General features: G+C 41.7%; 1 protein-coding gene across 4 annotated transcripts in view; it reads left to right on the top strand.

Annotated features, from left to right (window-relative positions):
- The window catches only part of MAP2K5 (mitogen-activated protein kinase kinase 5), a 253900-nt gene that overhangs the window by 173651 nt on the left and 63352 nt on the right, over positions 1-16897 (top strand). For 3 of the 4 annotated variants that reach the window (XM_002928839.4, XM_002928838.4, XM_034660775.1), the window contains 2 exons: positions 12686-12712; positions 13024-13056. In XM_002928839.4, the coding sequence (XP_002928885.1) occupies positions 12686-12712; positions 13024-13056 (60 nt within the window). The remainder of the gene's footprint in view (positions 1-12685; positions 12713-13023; positions 13057-16897) is intronic. The other variant, XM_019809540.2, reaches the window with a different exon arrangement.

Here is a 16897-nt window from a genome sequence, read left to right as displayed (position 1 = left end):
TGAAATATACTAATATTTAGGGGGCGCCTGTGTGGCTCAGTCGGTTGGGTGTCCCGACTCTTGATTTCAGCTCATGTCTCGATTTCAGAGTCATGAGTTCAAGCCCCATGAAAATAAATAAATAAATAAATAAATAATGACGTATAGTAATATTTAAAGTCATACAAAGTCAGATTTCCTTTTCTAGGGGCGCCTGGGTGGCTCAGATGGTTAAGCATCTGCCTTTGGCTCAGGTCATGATCCCAGGTCCTGGGTTTGAGCCCCACATCAGGCTTTCTGCTCAGTGGGGAGTCTGCTTCTCCCTCTTCCTCAGCCTCTTGCCCTGCTTGTGCTCTCTCAAATGAATAAATAAAATCTTTAAACAAACAAACAAACAAACAAAAGATTCCATGTTCCATAAAAGGCAGAGGTGAGAGGCACCTGAGTGGCTCAGTCAGTTGAGCATCCCACTCTTGATTTCAGCTCAGTTCATGATCTCAGGGTTGTGAGATCGAGCCCCATGTTGGGCTCCACGTTGGGCATGGAGCCTGCTTAAGATTCTCTCTCTTGCTCTCCCTCTGCACCTCCCACCACCCCATTCTCTCTCTTTCCCTCTCATAAAAATAAATAAATAAAGGCGGAGATAAAATTTAAGTGATAGAAGGATGTTCACTTATATACATTTGCTTCTTCCCAGGAATTTTGAAACCACCAGTGTCAGATTCTTCTCTCATTATCTATCTCATGCTTATCAAGAGATCTCATAGTGTTATTTGCTTAGCCTATTGCAAAGGTAGGAGGTGCGTTCCTAGTATGTCTTTAAAATAGAGCAGAAATGGAATAAAAAGAATCCCCAAAGTGAGAGTAGCTTAGAGACAGGATATTTTTTACTGAAGATAAATTACTTGTTAATACCTCATTTGAGGTATATGCAGTTAGCCAGCTAGGCTAGTGAACCCTGTCTTTTTGAAAACACTAGCCCCGTGTTGGTTTGATCTTAGAGCAAGTCCTAAACTCTTGTATGACATACACTCAGTCCAACACGTGTCCGTCATTGCACAGGTACTCTGCCTTGCCGCTGTGCTGAGCACCGAAGTACAGACATGAAACAGATGTGGTCCCTGCTCTCAAAGAGTCGAGTCTAGCTGAGAGAAAAATACACAACAAACACATGGCAGTTGATGCAAAAGGAACGCTACAGGGGGTGGTACGCTCCGGCCTCAAGAGGAGAGGTCAGCTCACTTTAGAAAGCTGCGAAAGTTTCACAGAACGGGTGATGCCTGAGCTGAGGCTCTGAGGCTAAAAGGATGCGAAAGAACTTCCCAGGCATTCTGGTCAAAAGGAGACTCATCTGGTAAAAGGTAAAGGTCTGAACAGCATGTTGTATGCAGTAGCCTTCCAGTACTTTAATTGAGTAGGGTACCACTACTGCCACTATTACTTTCGTCTCCCTGCCAGTTTAGGAATCTCCCTAGGTGACTTTTAAAGCAGCACCGGGAGGAAAGGAAGAACCGGGAGGGCAGAGTGGTAGAGGAGAGAGGCGGTGTGTCAGGATGGAGATAGCAAGTGCAGCAGAGACCAGGGAATGAAATCGGGGTTGAGAATTTCGTGAATCCCTTTGAGATGACTGGGAACCAGTTTGAGGCTGGAAATCATTACATTTTAAGATCTCTGCCCTCCAAGGTCAGCTGGCACATGCCTCTGAGGGACTTGGCACATCACAGGAAATTTTCTAGACTGCTGGGGGAGGGGAGTTGTCATGCTCAGATGAGCTAATGCCTAAAAGGACACTTTGAAAAATATAAGAGGGTAAACAAGAGCTAGATAATATTAGTATTATTTATATTTCCAGAAAGTACTTTAGGGATTTACCTATGTAACTCTGAAAATATATGACCATGTCTCATGTCTCACACCAGGTAGGACTAAAATGAATTACTTTTCTGATCCCACAAGAGCCTTCCTTTACAGTCTTTCTTTTTCAACTTAAAATTTATCATTCACAATCACAATCATAATATACAGAAATATATACAGAACCTAGTCATTTCTAGTTCAGTAGCTGGGGACTCTGATGCTTTCATGATTTTTAAATAGTCAGCTTAGCCCAGAAATAGAATTGAAGTTTGGAGTCATGAACTTGGTGCCCAGTCTGGCTTTCAGGTGGCTACTTTGCCATCTCCTCTCCCCCTTGGGATCTGTGGTCTGGACACCCTTCCCCTGTTTCCCCTTTGGTTTTTATCGGTGCTGTCTGCTACTTCATGGGATCAGAGAATTTCATAATGCAATGAGATCTTATAGTGATCTCCTCCAACTCTTGTATTTTATAGAGGAGGAAATGGGATTCCAATAGCCATTCGGTGACTCACTCATGATTACCAGGTATTTAGCAACAGGGTCAGACTGGTCCCTACTCTAGAGGGATGGCGTGGGGAGAAAGAGCCCAGACGGCCATTTTTATTTTACACAACCATCCACTCAAATACTGCCTCCAACTGGTGTGTCTGCAGAGCTGGAAGTTACTGTCCCAGGATGCTCCCTGTCTACCAAGTAATTGCTGATGGGTACAGATCCCTGGGGGAACGTGGTCCTCAACAGCGGTAGCAGCATCAATGAAGACCAACTTTTATCATACTCCAGTATTGTACTTACCACGATTTTCAGTATAGAAAACTTGGGTAGATTTGGGCCTCTAAGTTAAAAAGGGGCTAGACCCGCCCAAGTTTTGTTTGAGCACAGATTACTTTTTAGATGTTTAACAGTTCTGGATTAATGCCTGGGGGGCTTGGAAATTCTTCCTCAACTAAAATGCTAAGGATGCTAAGAACCCAACCCTCTTTAGTGCCAGTAAAATGGACAAGCTAAGTTCATGGGAAACTCAGTGAGTTGCCTAAAAGGAGCAAAGAGCTGATTCAATTTAGGACTGGAGATCGCCCAGGACACGCCAGGTGGAGAGAAGGTCCCAAGGGTTGTTAGGAGCTATAAAAGGAGGCAATTGTCTGTTTATGTACACAGTCAGGGTTCCAAGGCATTGTGGGAAACTGAGGCAACCAGTCAGAACCAAGCGTGGACTCTGTTATCCCACACTCTGTTAAAGTCTGTAGGTGGTGACCGCCATGGGGAGAGGGAAAGAAGAGCTGGAGAATAGAATGGTCTTATGAGGAAAGGAGGCCAGAGGAGGAAAGACCAAAGAGGGTAATGAAGTTTGTCTTATTTTCTGTTCAGAAACAGGCTGCAAAGGCACGGTTCTGGTCATGAGGAGACCGTGAGTGTAGTCCTCGTTCTAGTTTGGTAAAATACAGTAAACAAGAGAAAGGTGCCAGCTAAAGGCCTTCCTGCAGCCCCTGCTCTTTGGACAGCCCTTTGCCACCATAGCCGGGCAGCCGCAAATGCTCACTGACTCAGAGCAGAGAGGACAGGGAGACAACAAGTGACACACCCAGTAGGTGACAAGTTAAATCACTGTCAGCACTGTCAGAATATAGTTTATCCGCCCCCCCCCACACACACACACACAGATCTCTGTTTTCTCATCTGGGAAAGGATAGAGGTGTGTTAGGTCAGTGATTTGCAGAATGATGGGAAGACAGGACATGAAGTCGGTGGGAATTCACTCGTGGACACACATACATATGCATGCACACACGCCAGAGCAGTTCTGGTTTGGTCTGTTAATTTTTGTTAATGTGTCTAAGTAATATCTTATATGAACTTTGGTAAACAGAGTCTGAAAAACGCTGGCCTAGATCCTTCTGTGGTCTCCTTTTATCTGGTATGAGCAATGTCCCCCTCTTTTCCATACCTGCAGCTACCTTTCTCATCACCATCTCCCCGAAGACGCTCTTGGACTCTATTGAACTGGATTTCACTTATATCAAAGTATGAGAGGGGTGCCCTACCACTCTGAAACAGAAATCAAACTGTTCAGTTCATTCTAGATCCCGTGACTTCTTTTCTTTAAGTCCTGTTTTGAATCTCATTCACAGTCAAACCAGAAAGACACACGGTTACATGTGACTATACTTCAAGATTCTTTCCTTCCTAATCCTATATGAAATACTTATTGGCTGCAGTTGCAGCTTATCTCAAAATCTCAGCAGGCCAAACGATGTTGTCAAATACATCATGGCAAAAATAAATAAATAAATAAATAAATAAACAAATAAATAAAAAGGCAGCGATATGTAGAGTCTTAGCCCACAAAGAAGAATTCCTTAAAGTGCCTGAAAAGACCCCTTTTTTTTGGGGGGGGGACACCATCTTAGAAATCTACAGCACCTGGAATCTAACAAATTGTATTTTATCCAAATATCGAGTGGCATTTAAAGGAGAATGCAAGCTCTGTGCTTACAGCTTAGCTCTGTCACTAATTCTCAGCGGCCTTAAGTAAGTCCCTCATTTTCGTGGACCAGCAGTTGTGGCTTATGCATCTTCAAGGTCCTAGACTCCAGTACAGTGCCTGCCGTAGAGTGAGTACTTGATAAAAGTATAGGAATCAATGAGTTAGTGATTTAGTCTGACTTGACTTTTTTACATGTTGGCATAGCAGATTTTAGAATCAGAAGGAACGGAGAATCAATACACATTTTTAGGCTTTAAATTAATAATTCTGTCCCCTTTCCTTCTGTGTCTGTATTTCCACCCTGTCCTGCCAGCATTAATACCCGAAGGATAAAAGCTTCCAAAGAGTTGTCTTAAGATACTTGAGAGTTCTTATGTAAGAAAAGATGTGGATTTGTACTGTCAGGAGGGTAGAACTGCAGCGAGAGGTAGAATGGACAGTCAGAAGACATAAGCTCCCATCACTGTATGCGTCCAGGCAGAAGCCCTGTCAGCCAGGAGTGTCATGAAGAAGGGATTCAGGCATCAGATAGAGGTGGGTCAGACTGAAGAACCTTTAAGATTCTTCGAGGCCCCAAGAGTCTATGATTGATCTTCAGTGTTGGACAGGCCTCTCCTCAGACAAACCAACGAAAGGCCGATGATGCATTTCCTATCTGTTGCAGGGGAGAGGCAACAGGTAGAAATCCAACTTGTCTAGATTCTGCGCGTGGTTTAATCATGTACTCATTTTGACTCTCGAATATTCTGTCAGTATGAAACACATAAGAAATAGAAGAATATAGGAAAGAAGTAATTCTTTTTCAGTCCAAGATTTATAAACTTCCATGTTTCCTTCCATTGAGCCAATTGTGTGGTATGGCTATCAAAAACATGAATAGACTTAGAGCCTCCAGGAGTTTCTTTTACTGACTGGTGTATGATGTCCAGAACAAGGTGACTAAGCCAGTCAGTGTGAGGTGTATGTGTAGGTGTGGGTGTCCTGCTGTATGACAAACACACGTCCATGGCACCACATTCCAAGAAAAGCCATCACAGTGGTGGAGAATGTGAAACCCTGCCTAGCTCCTCCAGGCAGCTTTCAGGTTCAGGTCACAGAAAACCCAACTCAAGCTGTCTCAGCCGCAAGGGGACTTGATTGAACTGCATGGCCAAAAATCAAGTATTGCTGGGTTTTGGTAGAACTTGATCCAACAAGTCACTGTTGGCTCTATTCTTGGTGGACTTCTTCCTTCACAGACCAAGACTGGCTCTCGTGTCCCAGGGCAATCTGCTTTCCGATTCGAAGGGAAGAGCAGGTCTCTCTTCCCCATAGGTAACCGGAGGCCCTAGGCTTCAGTTTGATTGGATCAGTTTAGCTCCCCAAGCCCAGGGGATTTAGATGATGCGGACTCATTCAAGCCTGAACCACATGCCCCACCCGTACGCTAGTGATGAAGTAGCTGGGGGTGAAGCACACAGGCTGTTTAGGGGCCGGGGAGTGTTATTTAGAGTGTCATTATTAGTAGAAGGGGGAAGAATAGAGGGCGGGCAATCACAGCAAATGATCACAGGAAGGAAACAGGATGTTCACTCAGGAACGAAAACATGATGGAGAAGCAACTTGCCATCACTTGACTGCCATCACTGCAGCTGTAGACCATGGACATATCTCATAGGGAGACATATTTGAACTCATAATGAGAAAGAACCTTCTAACAATTTAAGCCACCCAGGATAGAATCATGGAATCCCATCTCTGGAAGTCTTCTAGCAAAGACAGGATGTCTGCCTGTCAGGAATATCATAAAGTGAATTTACACATGGAGCAAGGAGTCGGACCAGGTGACCTCTAACATTGTTCTGGATTCTATGGCATGTGGAGGATTGAAGCTAATAGAGATACAGACTAAATGAGAGCTCCAGAAAAAAACCCTTTGAGACATTTTGACACATTAAAAATATTTTGCTATCGCAGATTTATTTGACCATAAAGAATGGAATGGTCGACAGGCCTTTCCCAAAAAAGCCACCTCTGCCCCCCACATACACACATAACTGATATTCTAAGCTAGAATCTGAAATAAGACCACCCTTTTTTGGAACAAAGAAAAGAGAAAAGTTTGATACAGCAAATGTATCTTCTTTGAAAGGAGGAATCTAAATCTTACCTGAAAGGAAAATGCTAAATGGACATCTTGGCCAGGCCTTGTACCGTTAGAGAGAAGGTTAATTTTATAATTCACAGTGATCATTTTAAATTGTGTTTCTGAGCCTCTGCTTTTCTCACAAAATTCAGGTCTAAATATTAAAATTTACATTTGCCCAGAGGATGATTTACGAGGGTTCCTATACACCTATGCAGAGTAGGACATGAGCTGCGTCAATTTTAAATAAGGATGAAAGAGTATAGACTGACAGTCAGGTCCTTTCTTTCCTGCTCACTGACTGGCAGACCCAGCAAATGAGTAATGTTACAGTGTACCTTGATGCTTCAGCTGCTGTGTTTTGTGTGAAAATCCATTGTCCTTGATACTCGGGAAGTGGTAAGAGCCAAGTGATCTAATTTATGGCTGTGATGATTTTCTGTCTGGTCCCATCTGAGCTGAGCCCTCCTCTAGGCATCTTAGAGCCTTTCTGTACCACCCAGCTGTTGGTGAAATTCAGGAATATCTCGTTTTAGCTTTTCAAAACTGGTCATTCCTGAAGACAGCAGAGAGAAGATGCCATGAGTAGATCTTAGAAGGTGGGAATCCTAGTGACTCTCAGATCCCGTGACCACTTTTGTTTTAAGTCCCTAATTGTTTAAGTCTCATGACTTACTTTTTGCTTTTGTTTTGTTCCACGTAAGATATGCTAATAGACTTACAGGCATGATAAGAACTTGAACAAGAACAGAGGCTGGAAACAGGAGAGATACGATGGCACAAGTGAATTGTACTTGTTCATTTTATATTATTAGTAATTATATATTATTCATTTATTTTGTCTCATCCTGCATTCAGTATCTAAAAATATCAGTTTGTCAGAATTCCCACTTATGGTTTGCGAGGGTACATTTTGTTCTTCTTTTTTTTTTTTTTAAGCAGTCCTTTGTTTAGGAAATCTTACAGTAAGTTAGTGGTACTAAGCAATGTGAGTTTAGCTTGTGGTCGTGTGGAAATAATTTTTCTTTTCTCTCGTTGAAGCCTTTTTGAGATTTGGGCATTTTGGTTTTGCAAGTTGTACCAGATTGGAGGTGGTGTGTCCCTAAGTTTTAGCCCCTGTGCACCATGCCAGATAAAATTAGATTGAATGCCAGTACCAGCTTCGGAGGCCATGGGGGTCTGACTGGAATTCCAGGGGGCTTTCTGACTCCAGCATTTATGCATTTTCTCCACACCAGGCAGCCTCCCGAGTCAGCAGTCAGGTCTAGGCCAGTCTGTGTCTATGAGCTTGGATGCTGTGCCCCTCTAAACCTCAGTTTCCCTAATAGCAAAATGAGTAGATTGAAGGAGACCATCTCTGCGGCTACTTCATTAAGAAAAAAAATTTTAGGTCATTATTCTTCATTTATAATATAAAAGTTTCAGTTTACCATAATCCTGGCTTATATAAGGCAGAGTTAAGCTTAATGCATCTGATTTGAAAAGAAAGTCTGCCAGATAGCTGTCGTTGCTTAAACTTGAAGGGTAAAATAAGAATAGAGTTGAACGTGGAAGGCTAGAGTGTGATGCCAGTCACACACACACACGGTATTCTTTAAAAATGCTACCCATATCATTTAATTTCATATTTCCTTTTTCTACTTAAGAGAAAATAACACAAGCTTGAAAAGCAGTAAATATGTAAAGAGAAAATTTGTCAACTGATATTGGAAGATCTGACCTCGGTCACACATAAATCTCTCCGACAAGGGCTGCAGGGCAAGCCATAATTTCAGAGAGTAAAAGAGAAAATGAAAGCTCTAGCCGGTGTCTTCTCGAAGTTACATAGGTGGATCATTTCAGTTTTCTGATTGTGCTTCTGCACATGATGTAAAAGGGCTGGTGGCAGAGTCGGCTTTCCCACTGTGTGTAAAAAGCGCCTCTAAGACATGGAAATGGAACGGGGCGGGGGACTCCAGAGTTGCTGTTTCTCACCGGAGCCGTGGACTAAAAAGTTGAGGCCCCATAAGCAAACTTCTGCATATTGGCAGTTTCCTCTCTAGGATCATCTTGCAAAGGCATTGTTGTGTTATAGGAGCTTTTGAAATTACCAACTACATAGCCCTTCAAGGAAATATGTGATGAGTGTTACTGCAGGAACACCCCGTAACTGATACTTAGGCCTGCCTGTTATGAAGTCAGTTCTCCCCGTTTAAACACACAAGGATCTATCTTACATCAGACTGAGGCTTAACTCTCCCTGGTTAGTGTGACTTAAAGTCTTGTAGCTAAGGGCTGGGAAAAGGGGGGTGGGAAGGCAATGCCCAGAAGAGGGAAGAGGTTCATCTAATTAGTTTAGCAAAATGCTACTAGATCTGGAACCTGATTAGCCAAGTGTAATGACTAGAGCAATTATTGTTGTGTTCATTGTCCCAGAGTACTAGTTACACATAGGAAACTCAACACCAGCAAAATGTGCCAGCAGGACCCTGGACTTGGATGTGTTAGTTATAAACGGTGTTTCATATGTTGTGAGGTGCAGGCAGTGCATCAGCCCTAACAATATTACTGTGTTCCTCTGAACTCTGCTCTTGCAGTGAAGCATTTGGAAGGCAGACCTGGAATAAAGAGAGGCATTCACAAAGCTAACATTTTATATCGAGTACCCTTAGTACCACATTTAATGTGCTATAAAACGAGGGGCTTCACTCTTTCGTGAACTGTGTGCAAAGGCAGAGGCAACGACTGGAGGTGGACTTTGCTGCGGTCTGTTTTATGGGTACTGCGCCTGTGCGGTAATGTGATCTTGAAAAAGGTAAACAACAAAGAGATTAGCAGTGAAAAATACGCCTAATATAAATACAGTCGAGTCCGTGGCAGTTCAGAATTTGAAAAATATGACTGCGGCATTAAATTTTCCGGTGGAATTAAACAGAGGAACAGAATATAACCTTTAAGGCAATATATCTGAGAGAGAGAAAGGAAAGAATATATCTAACTCTATGGTCTATGTGGCATCCATATAAAGAAAAGCGCAGTAGCTTTATTTAATTGAGAAAATGAATCAATTACAATGATGTTGCATCATCAAGTTCTTGTGAAATAGAAGATATAAGTCACCGCGTTGTATAACAGTGTTAAAAAGTAATTGAGTATCTTAAGCATTTTGAATCAATTTCAGGTACTAGCACTGCTACCTTAATACAAAATTTATGAAGATGATTTCATATAATATGTAGCTATCAGAGCCGTGTAATAAAACCTGGTAACAACATCTCTCTTTAAGAACCTGGGAAAACAGTATAGTTATAACATCATAAAAAAGACTTTGATATTGCTGTTTCTCTTTTTCTCATAGTAAAGAGAAAGCATTAAAATAGTAAAATTTTAAGTTGTCTTAAACCATGGCTTCTTTAACCCACAGAATAGGACAAAGTGGAGACCTCTAAGAGCTCGGTTCATGAGGAAGCATTCTCCCCTGAACTCATTTCACAAAACTTATGTGTTGCTGGGAATGATGTTGTACAATTTATTCCTGAATTTATTTTGAAACATCTCACTTAGAATGTTTGCGGCATGTTTTTCCTCAGAGAATGTTGTAATCCCCCTGACTGTTGGAAATTTGTGAAAAACATTCTCTTTGCCAAAAATGGATTTTGGATTCTTTGTTCGTTACCGGTACGTCTCCTGTTGAAGTTAGATGGATCTTACGAAGAATGGAGGGTGGGGAAAGAGTATCCACGTGTACTTGGAAGAAATAAAAGCAAAAACTAAAGGGATCTCCTAGCGTAGGAGAAGTGACCTGGGCCTTTCGAGATTTTTGAAAGGTGGTGTGGCTTGTTACCAAAATCCTTAACCACTCCAAGGCGGTAGTTACCCCGTCTTCCTTCTTAAAGTAGATCTTTACCATGAGAGCATCATGCAGCGGTAACCATTGACGAGAGGAGGGAGCAGTAATTCAGCATAGCATTGAGTGGGAACTACCCAAGGAGACTAACAGCCAGTCAGCGTGGGACCAAGGTTTCAGGGAGTCGTGACCAGGGAGAGCAGGGATGAGTGGGCGCCATGTTCAGTTGGGATAATACATGGGAAAGTGCTTTTTAAAACACTCAAGCACTAGGTGAAGGGTCTGCTGATAAGCCATATGGATGCAAAAGGAACGCAAAAACATGGTTTCTGCCCTTGAGGAGCCTACAGTCTAGTTCAGAGGAACCCGCCAAAAATTGATAATTTGTCAACTTTACCACACCAATATAAATACATACAAATATCCAGTTGTTTTTAAATAATGCTCTGGCTGTCGACAGATACAACACAGATGCTGGAAAGAAAGGAGCACGGGAGAAGCCCTGGCATCACTGTTCCTGTGGCCTTGGGCCTGCCCCATCCTCTGGGAGGGCCAGTCTTCCCATCAGAGGATAGAAATGATCATCCCTGGGGCGCCTGGGTGCTGCAGTCAGTTAAGCGACCAGCTCTTGGTTTTGGCTCAGGTCATGGTCTCAGGGTGGTGAGACTGAGCCCCGTGCTTAGGGCTCCTCATTCAACAAGGAGTCTGCTCGAGATTGCTCTCCCTTTCCCTCTCCCCCCGCCCCACTCCTCTCTCTAAAATAAATAAATAAATAAATAAAATCTTAAAAAAAGAAAGAAATGATCATCCCTTCCAACCTTAGGGTGGTTGTGCAGATCAAATATCCATAGAAGAAACTTATTTTTTATTTTATTTTTTTTAAAGATTTTATTTATTTATTTATTTATTTATTTATTTATTTATTTGAGAGAGAGAGAGCATAAGAAGGAGAGGGAGAAGGAGACTCCCCGCTGAGTACAGAGCCTGACACGGAGCTGGATCCCAGGACCCCGAGCCCATGACCTGAGCCAAAGCCAGACAGACACCCAACCGACTGAGCCACCCAGGGACCCTGTGGAAGAGCTTTTTAAAACACCATTAAAATTTTTTTAATTTAAAAAATACGGTTTACTCTTGAACAACATGGGTTTGAACTGCATGGGTCTACTTAGATGCAGATTTTTGGGATAAACACAGTGCAGTACTATAAATGTATTTTCTCTTCCTTATGATTTTCTTAATAACACCCTCTTTTCTCTAGATTACTTTATTGTAAGGATACAGCATGTACTGCATAGGCCACGTAAAATATGTGTCAATCGACTGTTTACGTCATCAGTAACACTTCCGGTCAGCGGTAGGCTGTTAGTATCTGGGGAGTCACAAGTTATATACGGATTTTCAACTGCGCAGGCATTGGCATCCCTAACCCCTGCGTTGTTCGTTGATCCACTGTCCTATTACTATATTCCCTATATTTTACTAGATGGTTGGAGCTGAGTTATCTCAGCAAACAACCGACCCGTCAATACTATATTTGGTTCCTGAAATTTTCCTTCTTAGGAAATTTAGTACCCGGGACTCCATTTTCATGAGTTTGCAATAACTGCAGTCATTTGTGTGAGGGAGGGAGATGGAAGTGTTTAGTACTTAGTTATGAGACATGTTATTAATTTGGTGTCACATTTTAGTAACTTTTAAGAGATATGGCTTATCCTTGTTAGAAGTGTGAGCAGCCTGCCTTCACAATGTTGATTAGGAGGAGGCATTCACTTGTCTCTGCTTTTTATTCCCTGAAAAACAGTGTAAAACTTACATGAATTTGATTTTCCCAGAGAGCATTGCTTCCCAGGAAACAGGCTGAAGGAACTTTGGAAAAGGTGGAATCTTCACCCCACTCTGGAGTTAAAGACAAATACTTCAACCACATAATTAAAGTTTTCTTCACAAAATAGGGGATTGTGAGCAGACACTGGCAGGAATCCAAAATTCTAATTTCTGACTATGATTTAATTTCAATTTTAAATAAATCGGTTTTTAATTTAAAAAGAGTGAGCTTCATAACATTAGCAATGATTGCAACATTAAGCCCAGTGTTCACAATCTAGCAATATAAAACATTATTTATATCTGAATCGTAAACAGCCTTTTGAAATGGATTATGGTTTTTCTCCCTATTCTAATACAACCTGGAGGGTACTAAAAAGTGTTGTGTGAAATTAACATTCTGCTGACTTTCGCCTATAAATGAGAAGCGAGCTATTAACATTTGTGTATTTTCATTATGTAAATTGTGTTAACACATGCCCACAAATTGCCACCAGCAATGCAATAATTTTCTCTCAGTGATCATAATGTGTCCAAGTGAGTCATTTTGATTATGACATGCTAATTACATATTGCCTTTTTTCAGATTCAGAAAAACCAGGGATCTTTAATGGTAAGCTTTATGAGTTCAGAAAAAAATTCACTTTTCTTTTTCCTGATGGCTGCTTCCTTTGCATGCTTGAATGCCTTGTTTTAAACTTAGCAAATTGCATTTTGAAGAAAATGCAAACCTTTAACTGCCTGTATTAGATTAGGTACCATTAGAAATAATAGAACATCCTGAACATCAGTGTTTTTATAAGAGTTTGCTGTTGTTGATTAATCTTGCTATATTTTATTGCATTAATGATTTTTTCTTTCCACTCCACTGTAAAGATATTGCATAGAGGCTAATACTTTTTCCTTTCTTCTTTCCCATTGCAGCCTCTCCAGCTTCTGCAGTGCATTGTTGATGAGGTGAGGCATCGTCTTATGTGCTTTCACTCCTAAAGTCATTCCTAATGGTGTGGAAAGCTTATATTTTGTTTCCTAATGAAGCACAATGCCCAACATCCTCGGAGCAAGTTGTGTTGTATGGCTCTGAGCTATGTTACGTGGACTGGCCTTGTTCTGAATCCCGCTCTTCTGATTCTGGCCCAGAATCCTTGCCCAAACAGACTGTCCCACAGGCTGGTCCTCAGGGGTATGGGGAGCCCTAAAGACAAAACAGGATAATATTAATTCATCATCTCCCTAGCCAGATGGGGATGGAGCCGGAAATTAAAGTGGTATCATTTTTTTTTTTCCATAGCAGATATTTAAAGTCATTCCAGTAGACAAAGGTCAGAGTTGAACAGCAGACATAAGCCGGATAAAATTTGTCTTCCTTGCTTTATTTACCCAAAGCATAGCAGGGTGATGAAAATGTTCCAAAGCTTTAGGTCAACAGTTCAGCTTTAATTTCCTAATTACCCGTTTTCCCCCAGAATACATTCCTAACTTCTTGTGCTTTTAACTACAGTCCTCACATTTTAAGTCATCGTACCTCTAATCACCCTTATCCACTGAGTTCCATTGTCCCTTTACCTTCGTGGAACTAATCTACCTGAGTTTCTTTCTCAGTCTACTTTTTCTACTCCTTATTCTGAATTTAAAGTCTGTTTTTCTGTAAATCAGCAGAACTCAAGGCTTAGCGTGCACAAAGCTCTCAATGAAGAACCATTAATGTCTTTTAAAAACTGACTTTCTCTGGGCTTGGGCTTGCCTACCAGCAATGTTTCTTTTTTAAACTTTAATTTTACAATATTTAAAACACTTGTAATGAAGGCGATAAATGACTCAGATAGGAAAGTTTGAAAGAAAAAAACAAATCATAATTCATAATTATTCCTCTCAATTAAACATCTGTATAACCAGTTATGAGATTTGGGAGAAAAAATAAAGATCCTCCTAGGAAAAAAACAAACGCGCACACATATCACACTAATAGTAAGAATGGGGCTCTAACATCCTTAATGGTTGCATCCGTCAGTCCATATATCCCCTGCAAGCCATAAACCATGTTAGTACAAAAATGAAGGCATCATCCTGAAACAAATGGAGGTCCCATTATCTCAAATATCAGACAGGCCCCCTGGATCTAATAGCTCATCAATATCTTCTGTCATCTTAGATTCCAAAAGCATCCTATCCCCATCAGAACCCTCCCAATTAAATGGATTTTCTTGAGGTCCCCCTCCAGTTGCTTAGGGCCATGGCCGGGGAAACTTGGCCTACCCGGTCAAATGCATAGCCTGACAAGTTTTCTGGACTCTACTGTTCTTGGTCTGCCAGGCTCCTGGGCATCAGAGCATTCAGGTGCAGATACCCCTCACCGGCAATATATGTATTGCTGGAGAGCTAATTTGAAGTTTTTCTGGATCAAATAGATCTTTTCATTCCTTATTTAAAGTAGCAGTGATTGCTATTAAATTGAAAATCTTTTACATGCTTGATTTGGGCAACATCCTGAGACTTTTGAAATCATCCTAAGGAGATGTTCTAAGGCGGGGAGGTATGTGGGGAGGACAGTAGCATGTAACTTCAACAGTATGTTTTTTCTTTATAGCATTTCTTCCTCAGTTGAAAGAAAAATATCACTTAGACACCTCTTTGCACTTATTCAAAAGACATTAAAATATCTTCTTTATGGAAACTTGGGAAATTCATGTTGCATTTACTAAAACAAACATAAATTGATCTTGGAACTGAGCGGCTGTTCAGTGATGAGTATTAGGAAAGAATTGACCAGATGAGTTGCCTTATGCAAAAGGCATAAGGGCTTCTAAGAAAGAAAGGATGGGGGGGCGTTAATTACTATGCTTGTCCCATGTTTGTCAGACTTCTCATTGCTGTGGTACAGTGTTTCGCAAAAGATGGTCTCAGGACTAACTGCATCACGTTCTTGGACCCAGATCACTGAATTAGACTTTCTAGGGGTGGAGCCCAGGAATCTACATTTTACCAGCTTCCCAGGTAACTCTCTGCATATTCAGGTTTGAGAACCTCTTCTGTAATGCCTTTCAGGGCTAAATCTGCCCTTTTAGATCCCAGAGGGCTATGAGTCATCTATCTTCATTTGTCTCTTTTAGGGCTTCTATTCCTGTGAGAATTTAACCAGCTAGGATTGGAGCCATGTTACTCCTTGGGTGTGGGATATGCCCCGTTTTGAAATGTGTATCCAGTGATAGTGTGTACTGTTTCTGTTAGAGAAAAGTCAGATGAAAAAGTACCACCCCCAAGGGAGCCTAGGTCAAGCAAGATGGATGTATTTAGAGTCATATACAAAATAGCTAACTAAAGTCCAGGGTAACCTACTTCATTATTATGTGGATGCAGCTTGACCTCTTGCATGGCCTGGTGAACAGTGAAGATGTAATGAAACAAGGCCAGGTGGGCAGGAGCCAGCCCTAGAGTGGCTAGAGGTAAAGGTAAATGTCAGAGCCAGGGCGGAAGTCAGGAAGTAGAATCATGGAACAAACCCAGAGCTAGCTACCAGATGTCCAGACAGAAGACACCAAATTTAAACAAGAGTAAGAATCATGAACATGAAATTTGGGCTGCAGGTCAGGAACTGGTAGTCAAGGTAACAAGAGAATCAAGCTCCGATCAGAAATCAGGGCAGTCCAGTTTAATTTTGGTAGGCAGAGTTTAGCTGGCCTGGAGCTGGCTGACTCAGGATATGAGTGATATCTTAATGATACTGTCAATGCCTCAGACTTGATTCTCTCAGAAGAACTTCTTATTTTAAAACTGTTACATAATCCTGGACCTCTCTAGGCCCTGAATACCTGTGATGTGAAGTACTTGGTTAGTTGTTACGTGACAAGTGTCTATGTGTGCCATGGTGCCATAGCCATCCGATATCTTGGGGGGGTGGGTAAGGCGGCCCCTATTGTCTAGATAACCGAGATTTACTACTTTAAACTCTGACATCAATGAGAAGTTTTCATTTTTGGAAAGAAGTGTTTCTAAAATGTGTCTGCGTCTTGGCAGCCTGTTGATGGTGTGTAATGAATATCATTTAACCTTTTCTTGATGACTCAGGTCCTTGTTTTGAACATGATAGTGAACTAAACTTTGATGTGAACTAAACTTGATAGTGAACTAACATAATAGAGACCTAAACTTTGATGTATTGATGCCCTCTAGGGCCATAAAACTGTGTGGGGCTTACCTTATTCTTTCACTGAATTTTACCAACCCTTTTGCCTCTGTTTGGCCTTGGCACTCGATGATGTGCTTGGGCCTTTTCTGGTGTACAGAGTCATTTGTTCCCAGGCTAAATAGCCTTACATAGCTGCTCTTAGTGCTTTCCTCTGTTCTCCCTTGCAATCATCTCTGGTTTCTTTGGTCACTCTTTGTTCTTGACAGTGACTACTTGTTGCCCCAGTGATCTAACCAGCTGTCTTCTGTCTTTGCTTTTCTGATAGTGACCCTAGTAAACTAGCAGGTACCAATGAAATCAGAAATCCAGGTGGTATATGTAAGGTCCAAGCTCACCTGAAAAGGGAGATAGAGGCTTGTGCCTCTCTTTAATGAAGTTAAATGGGTGGACTTGTGTGCATTCATTCAGCAGATAGTTATCAAAAGTTCCCGCTATTTGATAGCTTAAGTTGAGCAGACCATGGTGAGGACAGCCTTCAAGCCTAGAGAGAAACTGGGCTTCTAGGCAAGGTACCCAGGCCAACTGCAGACTAGGTGTGTAAGTGAAAGTAGAAAGGCAGAAGCACGGTCCCGCATCCTGAGCAATACAATGTGCTGGGACTCAGGAAGACAC

The sequence above is a fragment of the Ailuropoda melanoleuca genome, chromosome 5, assembly GCF_002007445.2.
Source record: "Ailuropoda melanoleuca isolate Jingjing chromosome 5, ASM200744v2, whole genome shotgun sequence".
NCBI classification, from domain to species: Eukaryota; Metazoa; Chordata; class Mammalia; order Carnivora; family Ursidae; genus Ailuropoda; species Ailuropoda melanoleuca.
Note: the sequence above shows the minus strand (reverse complement) of the source record. Positions and strands in the feature narration are given on the sequence as shown.